The sequence below is a fragment of the Neolamprologus brichardi genome, chromosome 3 (assembly GCF_056152115.1).
Source record: "Neolamprologus brichardi isolate AB-2024 chromosome 3, ASM5615211v1, whole genome shotgun sequence".
Taxonomy (NCBI): Eukaryota; Metazoa; Chordata; class Actinopteri; order Cichliformes; family Cichlidae; genus Neolamprologus; species Neolamprologus brichardi.
In genome coordinates, this window is record NC_142106.1 from 41,925,148 (window position 1) to 41,942,744 (window position 17,597).

At 40.3% G+C, this 17,597-nt stretch overlaps 1 protein-coding gene across 7 annotated transcripts in view; it reads right to left on the minus strand.

The window, feature by feature from the left end:
* Positions 1–17,376, minus strand: part of mark2b (MAP/microtubule affinity-regulating kinase 2b) — a 50,046-nt gene extending 32,670 nt beyond the window's left edge. For all 7 annotated transcript variants that reach the window (XM_035912842.2, XM_035912843.2, XM_035912845.2 and 4 more), the window contains exon 1: positions 16,041–17,376. In XM_035912842.2, coding sequence (XP_035768735.1) covers positions 16,041–16,091 — 51 coding nt within the window. In that variant the 5' untranslated portion in view covers positions 16,092–17,376. The remainder of the gene's footprint in view (positions 1–16,040) is intronic.
* Positions 17,377–17,597: the final 221 nt, after the last annotated feature.

Below are 17,597 nucleotides of genomic sequence, written 5' to 3' on the forward strand. Positions count from 1 at the left end.
GGTGGCAACTTTAAAAATAAAAGACAAGCGTACACTGAACTAAGAGACTGCAAATACGAAAGTTTAGTCTGTGGGAGTGTGAATTCTTTAGTTTCCTGCAGAGGAAATAAATACTGAGGAAAATCTAGATGACTATAAGGTTAAGACTGGACAATTTGTGATTAGGATGCTTTCCCACACTTTAAGCCAATTTTTCACACGCGCACTGAGGACCTGAACTCTTGCCCGATTGCTGGATGTTACACTGCTAGCTCCCTACCACAGTGCGATTGTCCATAAAAGCATTTTAGACTCCAGGGACAGCCCCTTTCTAAACACATAGTATTTCAGGTAACAACAAGGTTACTGAACAATATCTACATGTGAATGAGCAACTCTGCATAATCTTTGGGAGTTGTAAAGATGATTCCATTTTTTATTAATTAACATTAGTTCATAAACAATGACTGAATGTAAATGTGAGAGACACTTCAAAGGGCTAATGTGTGCCTGCTGTCACAACGCCATTTGATACATTACATTAAAACAGAAACTGACACAAAAACAGAAGCCAGAAGAACATTAAAGCATATAAACGGGCTGACCGAGGCAGTGTAAAGTATGAAACTTGACTTCTGAGGGCGATACCATCTGAAATTCACACCTAGATGAAGAGAGAGAGTGCGGGGGCATTGTACCACTTCATCTAGTTCTCATTTTTTTCGCCTGTTTACTGTATTTATGGCCTTTTTTTATGTGAAGTCCAGATACAATGAGCGTGCACAATTAGCTTGGCTTTTTAAACAGTATCGCATCCCCACTGACTCTGCGATAGCCGACTTTTCACTCGGCCACTGGACTGTGGTTGTTCTAAACAGCTACAATCAGTGGAGATTCCTGCTGGGATAGCACGTCCTGCAAACTAGTTCTGAGGGCAAATACTGGTCTTTACAATTCAAGCGTGTTTCCTCCAAGGTCCTTCATGCTTCCTACACCCCTCTGCTCTTTAGTCTTCCTCCTCTCCTATCCTCTTTCATGTCTGACTATTTTTGTCTTCTGATTCTTCCTTCATTTTTGGGCAGCTGCAGACCATGCAACCCCCTCCCCCAGTATACACACACATGCATACTCACTTCCCCCAGTTTTAATTATAGACGTGTCGGAGGACAATAAGTGACATCATTGTTTTCTACTCATATTACCCTCTGAAGTTGATTCTGACTCATGAATACCAACGTGGAACTGGTAATATACACAGGTTAGACAAGAGTTTAACCACACAAAGACTCAGCGTAATATAAATGTTCATGTCCGTCAAGACCGTCAGAGGTCATAGGAGAGTTGATCCTATTCTCAGTGGAAAAAGTTTAGGTAGTAAATTGGAGACAAAAATCCCAACAAATCTACGTAGCAACGCTAAAATAAGGACAGAAATTAAAGGCACAATTTTAAACTTTAGTTAATAGACCAGCACACTAATGAGGGACATTAAAAAAAAATCTTTCCAGTGAAATCAGCTGCATGTTTTTAGTCTTAATTTTCAAATCGAAAAATTCAATTATGCTATCTCAGAGGTCTGAGAGTTAATTTAGTCCAGATTTTACAGACAACTTCAAGTCAACTCATTCTCGTGTCATCTCGTGAAATAGTCACAACCTACCAAACTAATGATTCGAATTTTTGGCCTTCATCCCCCCCCCCCGCTCCTCAAGAAAGATTTACCACCATTTACTTTCGATGTCTGCACATGGCTTCTCTTACATATACATGAACAAATAAAAAATTCTAACTACAACAAACTGAAAACCACACAAACCATCCATCAACCAGCTATCAGTGTGAACATTTGCACAATTTGGAGGTTGGAGGTTCTGGTGGCAGAGATGGCTGTCTTACCAGAGACCACAATTCAGGTCATTAATATCTCAGATTTTTATCATTTCTAAATACGCTAATAATTAAAATGCTGTTGCCTAATTAAGTTCTTGCATTATCCTAAAACAAATCAGTCATGTGTATGGAGTACAGAGGGCGTGTTTAGGTTTGAATGTGAAAAACAAGTTGGTTATGTTTAGGCATCAAAAGCTGCTGGGTCAGGTTGACCAAACCACAAGCTTAGGTTAAAACTTACAACAACTGCCACTTCTTTAAAAACTTCACTTTCTTGGTTGCCATGGTGACTCCTAACTTTCTCTGGACCAACTATGTGCTTCTGTTCCAAGACAGTACTTGGAGATTCATGTTACTGACATGAAAAACAAAAAACGAGTCCAAATATGGACTGTAACACTTTTATTTTTATTATCTCTTAGTTAAACACTCCTGTGGCGATTGCATTGCAGCATCTATAGAATGCTTAAAACCAAAACATGCACATTGTGCATATGTCTTGACAGCTTTGTAAGCCACTTCCTTATAGTAACACACAAACATTAACATGTTTACACAAGTTTCTGGTTTGTATAAAGTAATGAATTTTATTTTAAAACAATACATGATACCGTGGGGTTAGGGAAGTATTCTGTTTTAATTATCTTCATACACTTTGCAACTTAAGACTGTGGGGACACTGTTAAGGCATACTAAAAGAAACTGTGCGCCTGTGCACTAAGGGTGACACAGGACACTAATCAGATGTACCCTTTCCCCCCTATATATAAATGCCCATCTTCATATATTTAAATTTTAGAGAAATTACAGTTTAGTTCATTTGTAATTTGGCTGTTTCATATTGTTGTTACTTAATACAAGGTTGGCTGTGAAAGTTCACGAGGTTTACCAACCTGTTACACATCTGCAGTACAATGAAATAAAGGGAGATAAGCCACCCGCAAAACTCAGAGCCACACTTTTTTGGCTACCGTGTCTCAACTAATCTGCAGTGAGGAAAGCCCTGTTCTAAAACATGAATATAATGGCAGTATAGTGTTCAGACCCAGTCCAACTAAAACACACCTCCCAGCACACGCTCAAGATGGAAAGTCACTGACAAGATGTTTGCAGCTTAAATCCACTCTGTTACACTGTAAACACAAGCATTTGCAATTGACCAGAACACAGACATACAGGCAAAGCAGTCGAGCTAATCTAAGGTACTGCCTGTGTTTTGACTACCAATCACTGACCTTTACTAGTTTGAGTTCTGGGAGAAAGGCACTCAGATACAGCCTTTTTTCTTTTAAATACAACAGTGCAGTTACGAAAGTAAGGGAGGGCTGCACAAGAAGTACGCGTTATGCACTAATAGTAGGACAGCCGAAACCAAATGTGAGATTGGCCTGTGTCAACTGACCTCAACAACAGAGGGCTAACCTAAGGTTTAAAAAACAGGGAACAGGTGAACTTTAAACACACCAAGAAAAATGATCATTACAAACTGAGCCAGGGTAAGAAATTTAAATTACCCAACTTGCAGCACATTAAGAGAAACAGACACGGTTCATTCTTTCCAGTTTACCACTACCAGACGCCAGTTAATTATCAACTATTAAACTGATTAAGCGTTAAGTGTACATTCAATTGTAATCACAACTGAAAGTTTTAGTTTTTATAAGAGAAACAGTCTGAAATTAGTATAGAAGGACTATTTTTGTTACATCTCTGTAGAATGTAACAAACTGTGCGAGTTTAATTCGAAAAAAGCAGTATTATGACAAAGACATGTCAACTAATGCAATTACACACAATTAAAATCTTGCAACTTTGTTGCCAATGTTGGCAGCAACTAACACGGTACACTGGCAGCTACTATTAGATGCTGTTTTTCTTTCCAAATTACATTTTTAAATTACACATCCCAAACTGCTGTTAACAATTAAACATTCTGGCAATGTTCCCCGTCATTTGAAATGATTAACTACAAATTTGCGACTCTTTCCATTCTCGTCTAAAGACAACTTCAGTTTGTTGTTGAAGGCTCAGAGAAAGCTTTAAACAACACACTGCACTGTAGTATTTTAGACTGAAAAGTAACTGATAAACAATTTTTTCATTTTTTTTTTTTTTTAAATGCATGAGTAATGAGCTGAGTTTCCTATTTGACAATACATCAATATCTGTAGTTTTACCCTAAAGCAAAAACCTACAAATCAGCTGATAATAAGCAGGGAGACAATCAGCTGTCCACACAATGAGCCATGTCCTCAGTGTTAACAAAAGTAGAAAACTAGTGCTACTTTATCGCTAGCTTTAATTGCTTATTTCCGTTCATTATATGTAGAATGCACTTTTATTTGCTTTGCAGCAAAGAGTAAAGAGCTCTGAGTATTTTCTTATTGACAGTATGGAGCATTTAAGTGATTTAGCCGAGAAATGTACCGAACCATGGCAAGTTTATACTGAACCGTGCTTTCTAAGTATCATTACTCCCTCATAAATTTGTAATGAATATAACCTTACAAATGAAGAAAACAACAGCTGATAATTAATCAAAAAATAAAGCTTATAACTTATAAAGAGGGCATGGAGCTGGACAATTTCAACATAGTAGTAGTAATATTACTCTATTGTTGAAGCTCCAATTAAATCCAGAGTTAAACCAATTCATAACTCAGAATTTTCGCTTTTCTTCAATTTTAAAGACCGTTTACACCAATACTCAGCTGTAATTGAAAGCCTGTACATCCAACCAAGAAAAATGGAAAATTTTCAAGCCCAGCCAGATTCTCTGACTTCATTAAAAGAGCTGCTGCAATGTCAGTTACATGTGATCTTACTAACAGGCTTGTAAGCTGCCTTCAAATAGCCAATTTACCATGTGAGGAAATCTGAGGTGGTCTGTAACAAACCTCTTGCTGCAATTTGGCAGCAAGATGTGTAGTTGATGAGAGCAGTCCTCCTTAAATACACTTGTCCAAACTTAATCTTATTTAATAAATATTAAATTGGGCTTGCTTAAGTGCGGGCATGCTGCTATAAAAAGAAAAAGTTATTAAGCTATAGTTTTCTGCCCCCAATTGCTCACTACCAATATCCTTGAATGCTGTGCAGTAAGCTAATGTCCTATCGGTAGGGCTGCAACAATTTGTCGTTGTAATCGATGATGTCGACGCTGAGTCATATCCTTAAGTCACATAAATGCATTTTTGTAACTGCAATACACTACAGGAAGCTATGGGGTCAGTAATGCCTGTATCGTCTGTCAAGACCGCACGCAATACCAATGAAGAAGAACAAAGGACAGAAGTAAATGGAAACAAGATATATATATATATATATATATTTTTTTTTTTTTTTTTAATGTGAAAGCATTTGACAGAAAACAAATTTAAAGCAGACTGTGCAACGTGGACCTTTCCTTCCGCGACAGCAGTGCTGCAGCACACGAGCATTTAAAACGTCAGCACCCTGGAGCTGTGACGTTTCAGAATGAATAGTTAAATTAGTTTATGTTAATGTTTGTACAGTAGCGTTTATGTTAGCTTACCTGTCGGAAACTTGTCCGAATGAGGTTTGCTAAGCGAACACCATTTCAATTTTGTTAGCTAGAAGTAAGCCATTAAACAGGAGTGGCTACAAATGGCTGAAGTCATGAGAGAGAGCATCGTTAGCATGTCCACTGTAATCGTAAACTCATGAACTGAATCATCTTTAAACTTTCAACGCTTTTTTTAGTTTCCCCCATTTGTACATTCGTTTTTGCTTAAACATTACTAGCACTTTAATTTTTGCTATTTTTATTTATTTAATTTTTATTCTGACGGTCCTATTTAATGATGTTAAAATACTTTTGACTAGTTTCAAACTCACGTGTTTCCTGGGTCATTAATTTTATTGCCTGTGGGACTAGACAACAGGGTGATATTCACAGTTGGGCAGACTTGAGCAGGTGAGGTACTGGAGCCTGGAACAGGAGGTTTGCCCACAGGAAGCGGTAATAACAGTTACTGAAATAATCATTGACTAATCGAAGAAAAATTTGGCAGATTAGTTGACTATCCAAAATAATCTTTTCTTGCAGCTCTAGCTACAGGTGATACTCAAAGCACAGTTTGTTTTTCATGGCATCAACACAGGCGCCCTGTGAAAAAGCAGCTGAAAGCAGCTGCTGGTCCCCATTCGTGTGCGATTTGAAAGCGTTGATCATATTCCTATAAGCACTTTTTGGCATCAGTTTGCCAAGGGTTGGTCTAAATGCTAGCACCAGCAGCGTTCTTTATGAACAGAATTATGCGATGCTTCTACCAAGCGGTTATGTCAGCTTACTATGACACAGGCTACATACAACCTTTGGTTTTCTAGATCAAAACAGTGCAGAAATGTGCTGCTTTTCACAGCTGCAATCCATCACAACTTTCCACCTAGCAGAAATGCAGCTCCAATAGGAGGCTGCTGCAGAGCATCTTAAAGCCAGCAAATGATGCAACAAAAAATTCCAAAAAAGAATATTTAGTTTAACGAGCATTTCTGGTTCTGACTAGCAAAGGCAGCAATGCTTACATGTCTAGCTGACTAGTGCACATTTCTAATAAGAAATTAGGTAATATGGGGACAACAGTTATAACTCAAGTCTTAAAGTCATAAAAACGTTACTATTGCATCAAGGATTCAATCCCCCAACAACATTTGGACTCAATGTGCAAACTTACTTTACTACACACAGAACAACTACAGACAGAAGCTGCATTACTTCTACTTTCTGAGTGAGAGGGAACACACACACACACACACACCAAGCTGAAGTCATGATGGCTGTGTTGTCATGGAAATTTGTCACTTCCTAAATCCTGCCATCTATCTTAATGCTGGTTTCTTCTTCATACTTCTTTTATTACCCGTTGTGCTCTCTTCCTTCCCGTAATTCTTTTCTTCAACCCAAGATCAAAGCACATAAAAAGTGTACGTGACAAAGAGAGTTAATTGTCCTTAGATGGCAATATTTTGTGTATCATAACTGTCAGAAGTGTCAGAAAAAATCCATCTGAACAGAGCACACTGTTATTATCTAATCACCATAGTCAGGATTTTCCTGGCTCAGAATGGGGCTTTGGTACTAAAGGCAACCAGCCTCCAATCAATCCTGGTTGTGTTATTTGACAGAAATTGATGCATTTCCTTGTTATTTGTGAATACTACAAAATAGATTAAACAAATTCTACATGATAAAACGCAAGGAGCTGTGGGCCATCTTAGACAAGGATTAATAAGGCTTCGCTATCAGCATTATGCATGACTTGCAGGGCAAAAATAAACTGCTGTACAAGTGTAAGAGTTACATTTTACACTCATCCTCGTCAACCAAGGCTTCTGAACATCTGGCATTCGGTGAACTAGACCTTTACACACTTGGACTCATGAGAACAGGAATTTTATCAGAGGAGCTTCTTTGTTACAAAATCAGGGCTTTAGCGGTGAAGTAGGTTAGAATAATAGCCTAGAAATTAGTCTTAGTGGGCGGCATAAAAAAAAGGAATATACAAAAGAACGGCTTTTGTTGAATGTTGCAAAAACAGTTCAGAAAGTTGGAGATCGGCAAATAGATTTAACGTTAGCTGCAGACAATTCTCATTCTAAACAGACTGACTTCCCTGCTGCTGTGGGGACATCGCTAATGGAAATAAAAGTTAATTCAAGTGGTCAATCGCTCAGATACTGGAGGGCATGATCTGGTGCTGAAATGTGGCACTTGACAATGCAAAGGCGTGTGTTTGTCTCTTACACACTCACAAGGGTTGGCTACTCTGTAATAAACTACTGCTAAAGCCCCTGGGAGAGTCTGGGATTTAACAGAGTGCTTTCTGCTCAGCTTTCAGACCATGGACAGTATAAACATTTCATTTCTTAATATTAGTCCGACAGAATCCGTATGCTTTATGCCTGAATGAGCAGCCTGGCCGTGTTTTTGTAACAGTCAATGACTGGAACGTTTACGTATAACTTTCAAAGCAGCAGTGTTACCTCATGCACACACAATACCCCGACAGCATGTATCTCTGGTGTCCACTTCGAATTTACAGTAAGATTGAAATATTAATCTACAATGAATTTTTGCTGTTCAAACTCCAGAAGAGGGATCTGTATCTCTGAGCCCATCAGCCAGCACCGAGCTCACACAGAGTCACAAATCACTGATATGATATGTCTCAATGAAGTCACGAGGAAAATAAGCAGGTCATGTCTGAATGGGAGACTTTTGCAGAATGCTGATGTTACATATCGAGTGTCTGAAAAATGCCTCACTTAAGAGCAGATCTGAAAATGCACCGTTCATTTGATTAAAAAAAAATATAAAATAATGGACAGTTTTTAAAATACAGTTAGACGCCAACACAAAGGACAAATAATTTCGACAGCAAGTGCCAAGAAATGTGCCAATGCATATCAGCTTGCACTTTCCTTCGGGTGTAGGGAACAATGACGTGATTAAGCAACATTTCCGCTGAAGCGGTAATTCATAAATCCAGGTGTAGATCCATCTCAATTTGAATACAGGACAAAAAGCGATTGTAATATTAGTACACTGGTTAATATTGCTTCTTTGTCATGCCTTCTGAAATCCTGCAGGCTAACATGTAATGTACAGTACAGCTACTATATATCCATACTAGCCAAACAAACTTGACACCCCGCATGAGGCCAAGTAAATCTTTGAGAGGCCCTAACTTTAACAAGGTGGTGTCACGCTCGATCTCAGTTTGCTGTCAATGAAGTGTTGTGTGTGTTCTCTTACACTGAAACTCCCTAGATAAGTGAATGTGTGTGTACATGTCAAATCAGTTCAGAGTTTGTGTTTGCACTACTGCTGTCACAGTTGGGACACACTGCATAACACTTCCTTGTGTGCCCTCCTCCTGCTGCTATGTAACACTGGGTGTGAGCAGTGTGTGCGAGCCACCAGAGTAAACAGGTCTGTGTAGCTCTCACAGGGTGGAAAAGCTGAAGGTTACATGCGTGTTACATGCAGATGAAGCACCACGACCGGCCACCTCGCTTTAAACAAAGATGCTCTCTGACAACCCTGTAACACATTTACTTGCCCATTCTCAAAGCTCCACTGCAATACTGAGGGTCACACAAATAAGTAACAAAGTCTGACGGTACACGTTAACCAACTGATACAAATGCACAATGTGGCAAAAGTTGACAAAATTTGTCGTGTGGGAATTTATTTTTCAAACAATCAGTCTCACAAACAGTAATTTGAACTTGCGGATCCAAACTAACAAATTAAACCAAAAACATAACCAATGCAGGCTGTAGACAGAGCAGCAAACTCACCCATCGTGCAAAGTAAAATTACTGTGTCGATTGAGTTTGCTTTGATGATGGTGCATAAAGGGTTTTTCATTGAAAGTAAAGGCCTAAAAATGTTCTTAATATAGCATACACTTAGAGATAGATTTTTTGTAGGTTACTAAAATCCATTTGTAGATCGCCTGGCTTCTGTGCTGGTCAGTACTCCATGATGAGCGTACCGATTTCCATCTGCTTTTGGAAACACTGGATCAGAACCTCATACATGCCAACTCCAAAAACTTTGAACTATCCCCAACTGAGTGAGCCCAGTGACAGTTAAAGTTATTTACATTTTTATAGATCTCCAGGTTTTCTGAAAGACTTTCAAAGTTTTTCTTTGGATACTGGCTGCTGTTTAACTCACTTTCAGTCCTGTCCTTGTACTTGAATGATTTCTGGCCGCAGCACCCAGCCCTAAGCAGAGATGACGTCTCTCTAAGCCTATAACATAGCCTGAGCAGGTGCCTGACGCTGTTCCCAGCATTTAAACCTGTGCAACAACACAGTCAAAATTCTAGGGACGTGTCCATCAGGTTATGATACAGGTTACACTGTAAGGTTTTGGATGGGTTTGTGGTAACAATGTACCTGTAGCATTTAATCCACACAAATGTTATAGTAGTGAGTGCAGCATGAAGTTAAATATTAAGCTGGGCAACTAAAACCACTTTCAAAGACAACTAAGTAGGCAAATCAAGTTCTGGCACAGCCCGTCTCAGCCTTGGGAAATATGTTTTGGATACTGAGCTGCACCACAACAGCATGAATGTAGTCAAGAGAGCAAAAACAACAGCCCTTCGGATGAATGTTTGAAAGCCCTCGTTTTATGTTTGTTTTTTAAAGGTCAAACTACATAAATAGCTTTACTTCAGGAAACAATTACCTCAGGAAACAATTATGAAGAAGTTAATAATCAAAAATGTGACAATTTAATGATGTTCTCAAGTTTTTAACTTTTCCTTGACACAAAAACCAGGCACACTGGATTACAGGAAGAAATCCAAGTATTCACAGCAAACTGATATCAAGCGACTGAATTACATTGAAGCGGTGAAAGAAACCCACACCTTCACCTAAATGACGTCAGGCTCTTCAAATCGCACATCTACAGTTGGCCGCCACACCTACCACTCTGCTCAACTGGTAGGGCCTGTTTTACCCTGTTCTCTCAAGACACAAAACACACACACACAGACTGAGCACTGAATTTCAGTGCATGTCGGTCAGATCCCTCGGTAGCACCTGCACCCGAACCTTTAGGTATAAATGCACTTGCAGGTGACTAACTGAACGTACCCAGTTGTAAGGGGAAAATGAGAGACTGCTTGTGCTCGTGTGTGTGTATAGGCAGGAGCAAATCCGAGTGTGAGGAAGTAAACGCTTGTGTGTGTAAGGCAGGTTCTCTGTTGCTAAGGCCCTGGCCAGCTTTGTCTCTCTGTTCATCTGCCTAGTGATGGCTCTAATAAGGAGCGGGAGAGACATGGTTTATGGTTTCCTGGGCATTACAGCAACTTGTGTGTGCATACATGTGTCCTATAGCTCCTTTACACGATGACTCATCCAAAAAGAGCATGAATGAAGAGATGAAAAAAAAAAACAACAACACAGATCAACTAAACACACTCACACGTTCAGTGCTCCTTTCTCATCTATATTACATTTCCAGCTCCCCAGCTTGGTGGGACATTCTTGCCTTTTTTCATACGCCTGAGGTATCGAGTGAAAAGCATCAAACTGTGCTCAGCTCTACTCCTATTTCCTTCATGTTTGCTGTTGTGACACTCAACAGGATTTTGAATCTGCAAGCATCACTGTTTCAGTTCTCGTAGCGTTTACAAAAGGTCAAACTAAAATAGAAACTACTGTACTACTGTAACAGTTCAAGTTATATTAACCATTTTATAAATCAATAAACTGATTTAGATCAATGAACTGCCATGCACTTCATTCAATGACTTTGTTTTTGGTACACAAGTTACATTTTCCACTCACTAACTAGAAGTAACCTGGTGTCTGCCAGTGACCAATGTCAGGGTAAACTGCAACCCTGACCAACCTAAGCCTGGAGAGTTCCACATCCACTTTGTAGGTATATTGCTGGGAACCCCAAGTTCATGTTGATTATGGTTTCCACAGGTAAAAGGATCAAACTATCCATAAGATTTGGGGGGTTTGTTTACAAAACCTGAGCTACACTCACATCTTTTCATCAGGATACTTTTAAACAGATTTTTAGTAGTTAAAAAAGTATCCTGCTTGGAATAGTTAGTTACTTTTGACTGTTTTTAATAGTTACTATCTAATACAGTTTAACCCTCAGTTGTCAAGCTACTATCCATCCACTCAAGTTCACCAATTACCATAGGCTCAAGGCACTGCTGTCAAGACTGAAAGCAAAGGCAGGCGTGGTCGACGGCCTTCAATCATTCACTAATTCTGTGAACTCCAATCAGTCTGATCCAAACATGTGCGTTTCCAACTGACGTTGCACCAGTCTCAATCACACTAAGTGTCAGAAGGATGCTCAATGATTAACCCAGCACTGAAACACACTTGACAAAGGAGGTATGACGGGAGAAATGACAGTTCATAAAAAGGCTTACGAACTGCACTTGTCATTAATAGCTGTTTAAGATAAAGCATATGAACATGCCTCAAGTTTGACATTTTCCATAGTCCTGTGTACACGACAAGAAAAGAAACCGATATACCGATGATGATATTCTGTACTGTAAAAATATCTGTCTGCCCCAGAGCAATATAGATATTTGTTTGCTTATCTTGTTGTTTATTCCTTTGTTTTTGCTTGAAAAAAACAAAATGTTAAATTCTTTCAGGAGCTAAAGTGGAAAAAGCCAGTGCAAAAGTGGAGTTACACAACAAATAAACAGACAACTAGATCACTATGTTCCATCCCATCGTGTGTGCCCACCACCTCATATCAACCACAGTGAGCTACACAAAACATGTTTATGCCTGATCTGAAGGTGAGGAAATTCTCCCCATACATTTTATAATGATTTTAATAAGAGTGTGTAAGTGAGGATGTAACATCTGCATGTACTGTTTTATACATCTGGCTGGAGGTGGGCAAGTGCTTTATCTCCTATTGTGCTTTATTTCCTTGTTCCTTGTTGTAAGTCCTTTTGGAATAAAGACTTGTGTAAATAAACCTCATGAAAACTCAAAACCTCTAACGCCACTTCCAAATCTAGTTCAGTTAGTTTTACATTTTCTCCCAATGACCCAATAAGGAAATGTCTCAACTTTGACAAATTAATGGTTTGGCTCTATAATGTGCGGAAGATCCGGCATAGTGTGTAACCATCCAAACAAAGAAGGATGAACTGACAGACCTGAAGAGCCATACCAGTATTTCTAGCTATATTAGTGGGTCAGAAGACGTGGCTTAATGAATAGAGAGAGAGCACTGTAAACAGGAAATCAGACAGTTCAGTGATCATGTCTAGGGAAGTAGACAAACTGTGCAAACTTGTTAACAATATGACCTGTGCCAAAACCGAACTGCATTTCGAACTGCACTCATGTAATATTTTAACACCAGGTAGTTTAAACACAAAAATACAACCTAACACGTAGTAAACATGCATTTATCCTGTTATTTAACACTGAAATGTTGTTACACTCATGTGGACCACACAAATAAGTTCCTCAAACTAACAGCAGGCCTGAAGCCTTGCACAACGTGGGAACGTGTCCGATCAAAGCCACTCAACATATCTGCCATTTCACACCGTCAGAAAGATGTCATAAGTCACTTCTCTGTATTTGACAGCTCTCTAATTATACGTGTGCGGCAACTGTTCATGATGACTGAATGGAAAACTGTGTTGGTCAGTAACTTTACTTCACAATCCCCCCAGACCTGTAGAACCATTAACTCACAGATTAGCTGGCAGTCATGTGTAAAGAAGGAAAAAAAGAAAAGCTTGCAAACTCTAAAGCCAAGTAAAGCAGCTCCCAATTAGGGTCCCTCAAAATATTAAAACAAACCACTGCAATCAAGTCTTTAGCAGATACAAGCAGATCATAACCTGCTCGTGGGTTGAAAGGATCAGAACCTAGACTTAAATCTCTGACGGGCACAGAGAGACTTGTCAACACTTAGCCCGTCCTCGTGCCCGGTGCCATTTTGTCCCGTATCTTGAGACCTGACACCAAAGGCTTTCTATACATGGCCTTTAAAGACAGACTGGACTTGTGTGGGAGTATTCATCCATGGCCTTTTGCCTACAAACCTAGTTAAGAATTCTCTTTTTTTACCCCTCAAATCCAACCCTAAATCCTCACTGGATGCTGTGGGACGAGAATGGACGCATTCAGAACAACAGCAGGATTATTTCAAACCGACATAAGGTTAAGGCCGCACAAACAGCGTCCGACAACACGTTCAGTTTGAGGGGTTATTAATCGCCAAGGTACCGCAGTTAGGTTTTACACTCTTATAAGCCTGACAAGATATCACAGGAGCACTTATCTCCCTTCCTGCTTTGTGTGTCCTGTGCTACAAACTAAACACTGCTCCATATTCTGCCGGTTATGTCTGCTTTCAAGTATTTGCCTATCAGAATGGACAACGTTTGATTGTCCATTCTAGATCTAGCTAAAGTGGAGCAAGGTCTGACGTTTTAATCGACCGGTTCTCTTTCGCCAAGGTCCTGTGCAGAAGCTGTCACACTGAACACAGTGAGGAAGCTTCTGCTCATGACTTTGTACATGTCTCTCTTACAGCAACATGTCCAAAAGTGCCCAACTTTCACTATGACGTCAACTTTTAAGATCCCACTGGAGATGGAAATGCCCTGTCTGTTTGTACTGTGTGCGAAAGGCAGCTACAGTGGATGACTCTACTGCATTACTGCTGACCTTTGTTCCCATAAGGGTGTAGCTGTGTACGCATGTCTCATTGTCACTGTGTCTACTTATTTGCCTACATATGAATATAAGCGCATGTCCACTTTTCTTTACACCCTGACGCTGTTTTTAAACAACTCAGAAAACAGGTGAAAAAGTCTAAAAGTTTTTGTTTGGGTGAAATCTGACTGATCATGTGGACTCATTAGGAAGCTCGTAGGGTAGGTTAAAGACGGTTTGTTTGATCAGACATTTGCATTCTTGCACATATGTCCATCAGGTAATAAATAGAAGAAGTTGTTTGCAGCTGCACTGCATGTGTAAGAAAAAAAAAAGTGGTTTAACAGAAGTGGCGACAGGCAGCGGTACACGTGCATTGTATCTACTGGTAAACTTATGTCAGCATTTTGCTTTTATGGGAAGTAAAGACAGAAAAAAATATCTTTGAACCCTTCAGTGTTTACTACCAAGACACACTCCTATTGGCTGATAAAATAAGTTCTGTATTTTGGTAGGGCCATGCATCAGCAGTTCACACTTAAGTTTGGGGTTTTCGTCGTTTCTGTTTAGCTTGACAGAGTGCACTGTAGCACTCCCCTTATTGTGTTTCTTTTGTGTTACATAGCCACGCATCTAATTTTTCACAAAGGTTTCATTAAAAATACTTTGCACGTCGGAAACAATAGTTCTAGTTAAGTTCCCACGCTCGTCAAAACTGCTGATCAGCTGCTAAAAGCAAATCCTCACCACAGATGCATTCGTAGGACAGCACCGCAAAGTGGGTTTAGCTTCAAACGCTTGCTGACATCATCCAGTGGCTACACTGTCAATACCTAGACAATTTTCCTTCCCCATCAAACATTCAGAGATTTTAATGAGGCAAATACCACGTGATGCTGAATATGGACTGCCCGAGTCACACTCTTCACTAGAAACTATAATAGCTTTCATGTGAGCAAATGCGGCTTTCTCATAATGGAAAGATAAAACTGTCTGCAAGATTAAGACAGATGCTGCAGATAGGGAAGCTTATTTCCAGCGATCTAGTATCAATTTGGAGCACATACCTCAAAGAACTACTAATCAAATGTATAGAAAAAAAAAGGGTTCTTGAAGCGGGAAACCATATCTGCACAGCCTCTGCAACTGATAAATCTGAAATTTTAATTGGGATTTTTTTGTAGCTCTTTCAAATATGGATGGGGGTTAGCAGGCTTTTACTAGGTCAGAAGATGTGTATTGTTTGTACAGCCTGAGTGCCTTCAGTCACCCCCTATAGCCCTACTTGCAATCTAAGTTTTACTTTTTTCCCCTTGAACAATGATCCACAAGGGTTTATTGTTAATAAACTGAGGATATATCCAAGCACAAACCTCCTTGCAAGTTCCCATTTGAAATACAAATTCTCATTTCCATTTAAATGCCACTTCTTCTGTCTGATAGCTTTGTGACACATTTAAGGTTGCCAAATAAAGAGTGCAACAAGCAAACACCACAACTTTCTTCCCGAAGGACAGGTAAGTTGCAAATTAGCATAAATAAATAAAAAAGAAATCTACATGTCTTCATCAAACTTTGTGATAAAGCAATGTGTTGAAAACTGACTTTCAGCTTTATGATTGCCTGTATTGCAGAAGGTCAAAAGTGCCAAAAAGTCAAGTGGGAGGACATGCCTAAACACAGACTAAACAGAAACCTAAATTTGCTCTGCTATCCTGTAAGGAGTGGGAAATCCAATGTGAGTGCGTAGGCAAGCTGGTGAATCACTGCTCTGTGGCAAAGACAACAGAGACACAGGAGAGGAAGGAGAAAAAAAAGAAACCAGAGACAACCAAAGCCTGTAAAAGGCCAACAAAGGCCTCTCTCCCCAGCAGATGAGAACTTCAAGTAATTTTGTGGACAAATATCACAAATAATTACATTTTTAAGAGTAATTTACAAGGACATCTTACCTGCCCGGCCGAATTTTCAATTACTTGAACCAGTGGGGGCCTTGTTGACATTTTTGAAGGAGTCTGTGTTGCCAAAAAAATAAAAATTAAAAATGGAAAAGGAACCTTGAAACTAGTACGATTCGTCAGTCTCTGCTGAGCATTTAAAACTTGTGTAGTTGATAGCTGAGGAAAATCTCCAACAGATGTCCAGTGCTAGCCAGCTAGCAGCGCGACAGACAGCCTGTGAATCAACAAGTTGAATCCCACCATCAGCGGCTAGCCGAGTTAGCCAGCTAGCTCGAAACTAGCTAGCAGCAGCAGCAACCGCAGGTCTCATGTTTGTCAACAAGCAGAAAATGGGAAAAACTAATGTTTTCTTCAGCTCCGGCCTGGGTGTGAAGGCATTCAGTTACCAGTTCAAGTTGATCTGCGTCGATAGCGAACAGTGAGGTATAGCACGGATGTAAGACGCGAGCTAACTACCTGCTGCTGTGACGTTTTGACCAGCTAGCTACTTATGCTAGCCTGAAGAAAAAGTTGGGCAATGGTTGTATTGAAAGAAGACAAGGTTCAGATAGGTGGCTATCGTGCTAACTTGTAAGGTCGCCAACTGAGGTTTGAGGAAACCAATGACCGCTTGCCAAAATCTACAGCAAATGTTGACACGGCGTCGTTTTCATCGCGCAGTGTCGCCGTTTGTCTTTCTCCTTTTGTGGCAGAGATGTTTCCTTTTAGGTCTTCAAAGCAGCTCCGAGGTCTACAAACTTTCGGGCCAAAGTTATTTCCCGGCGAGGTCTCGACCTTCGCAACTCTCACAAAGCAAATTCAAATATTCCCAGTGAGTTATCCGGGGCCAGGGTATCCTAAAAATAAAAGCAGCACCTTGTAAAATGGTCACATGGCAGGTGAGAATCACAAATTAATTTGTTCCGCTAGCTAACTGGTCGACATTAGCCCATGTAGCTAGCTAATTCAGGATTTTTTTGAGGTAAGGCTAGCTCGTTAGCTTATTCCCCAGCGACCGCAGTGGCGGTGACTGCCCGAGAGCAACCCACAGAGCTCAAAATCCACGGAAATCACCGGCGCTCTTCCTTGTGTTGCGTGATTGGAATAAGGTCGTTCACCAGTGCTGCACTGCAGTGTGGCGATATACCAGTTCGTCCTGTCGGTACACCGACTAATATTCCAGTCACCAGCCGACCAAAGGAGGAATCATCAAGTTGTAAAATCCATTATCAGCAAAGTGGGCTTTTCTTGCTCGGAGGTGCGTGTCACGGGCAACGGGGAGGGGGGAGAAAAGCGAGGAGCTGCGCCCGAATGCAGTCTATGCGCACGATCCTGCCCTCATACCGGAACAAGCTCGCGGCAACATGGCTGCTTGCTTGCACCACGACTTGAAAGGGGAGGGAGGGAGTTCTGAGTTCGGCTTCACTCGATTTTTTCCGAGCCTTTACTGCTGAATGACCGCAATTCCTCCATGCTGGTAAATGGCAGGTGCGGGAGACTGTAATTGTTCTCCCCCTCAACCTGGCAGGAATGAAGGCTCTGTCACAACTCCAGACATAATGGAAGAGA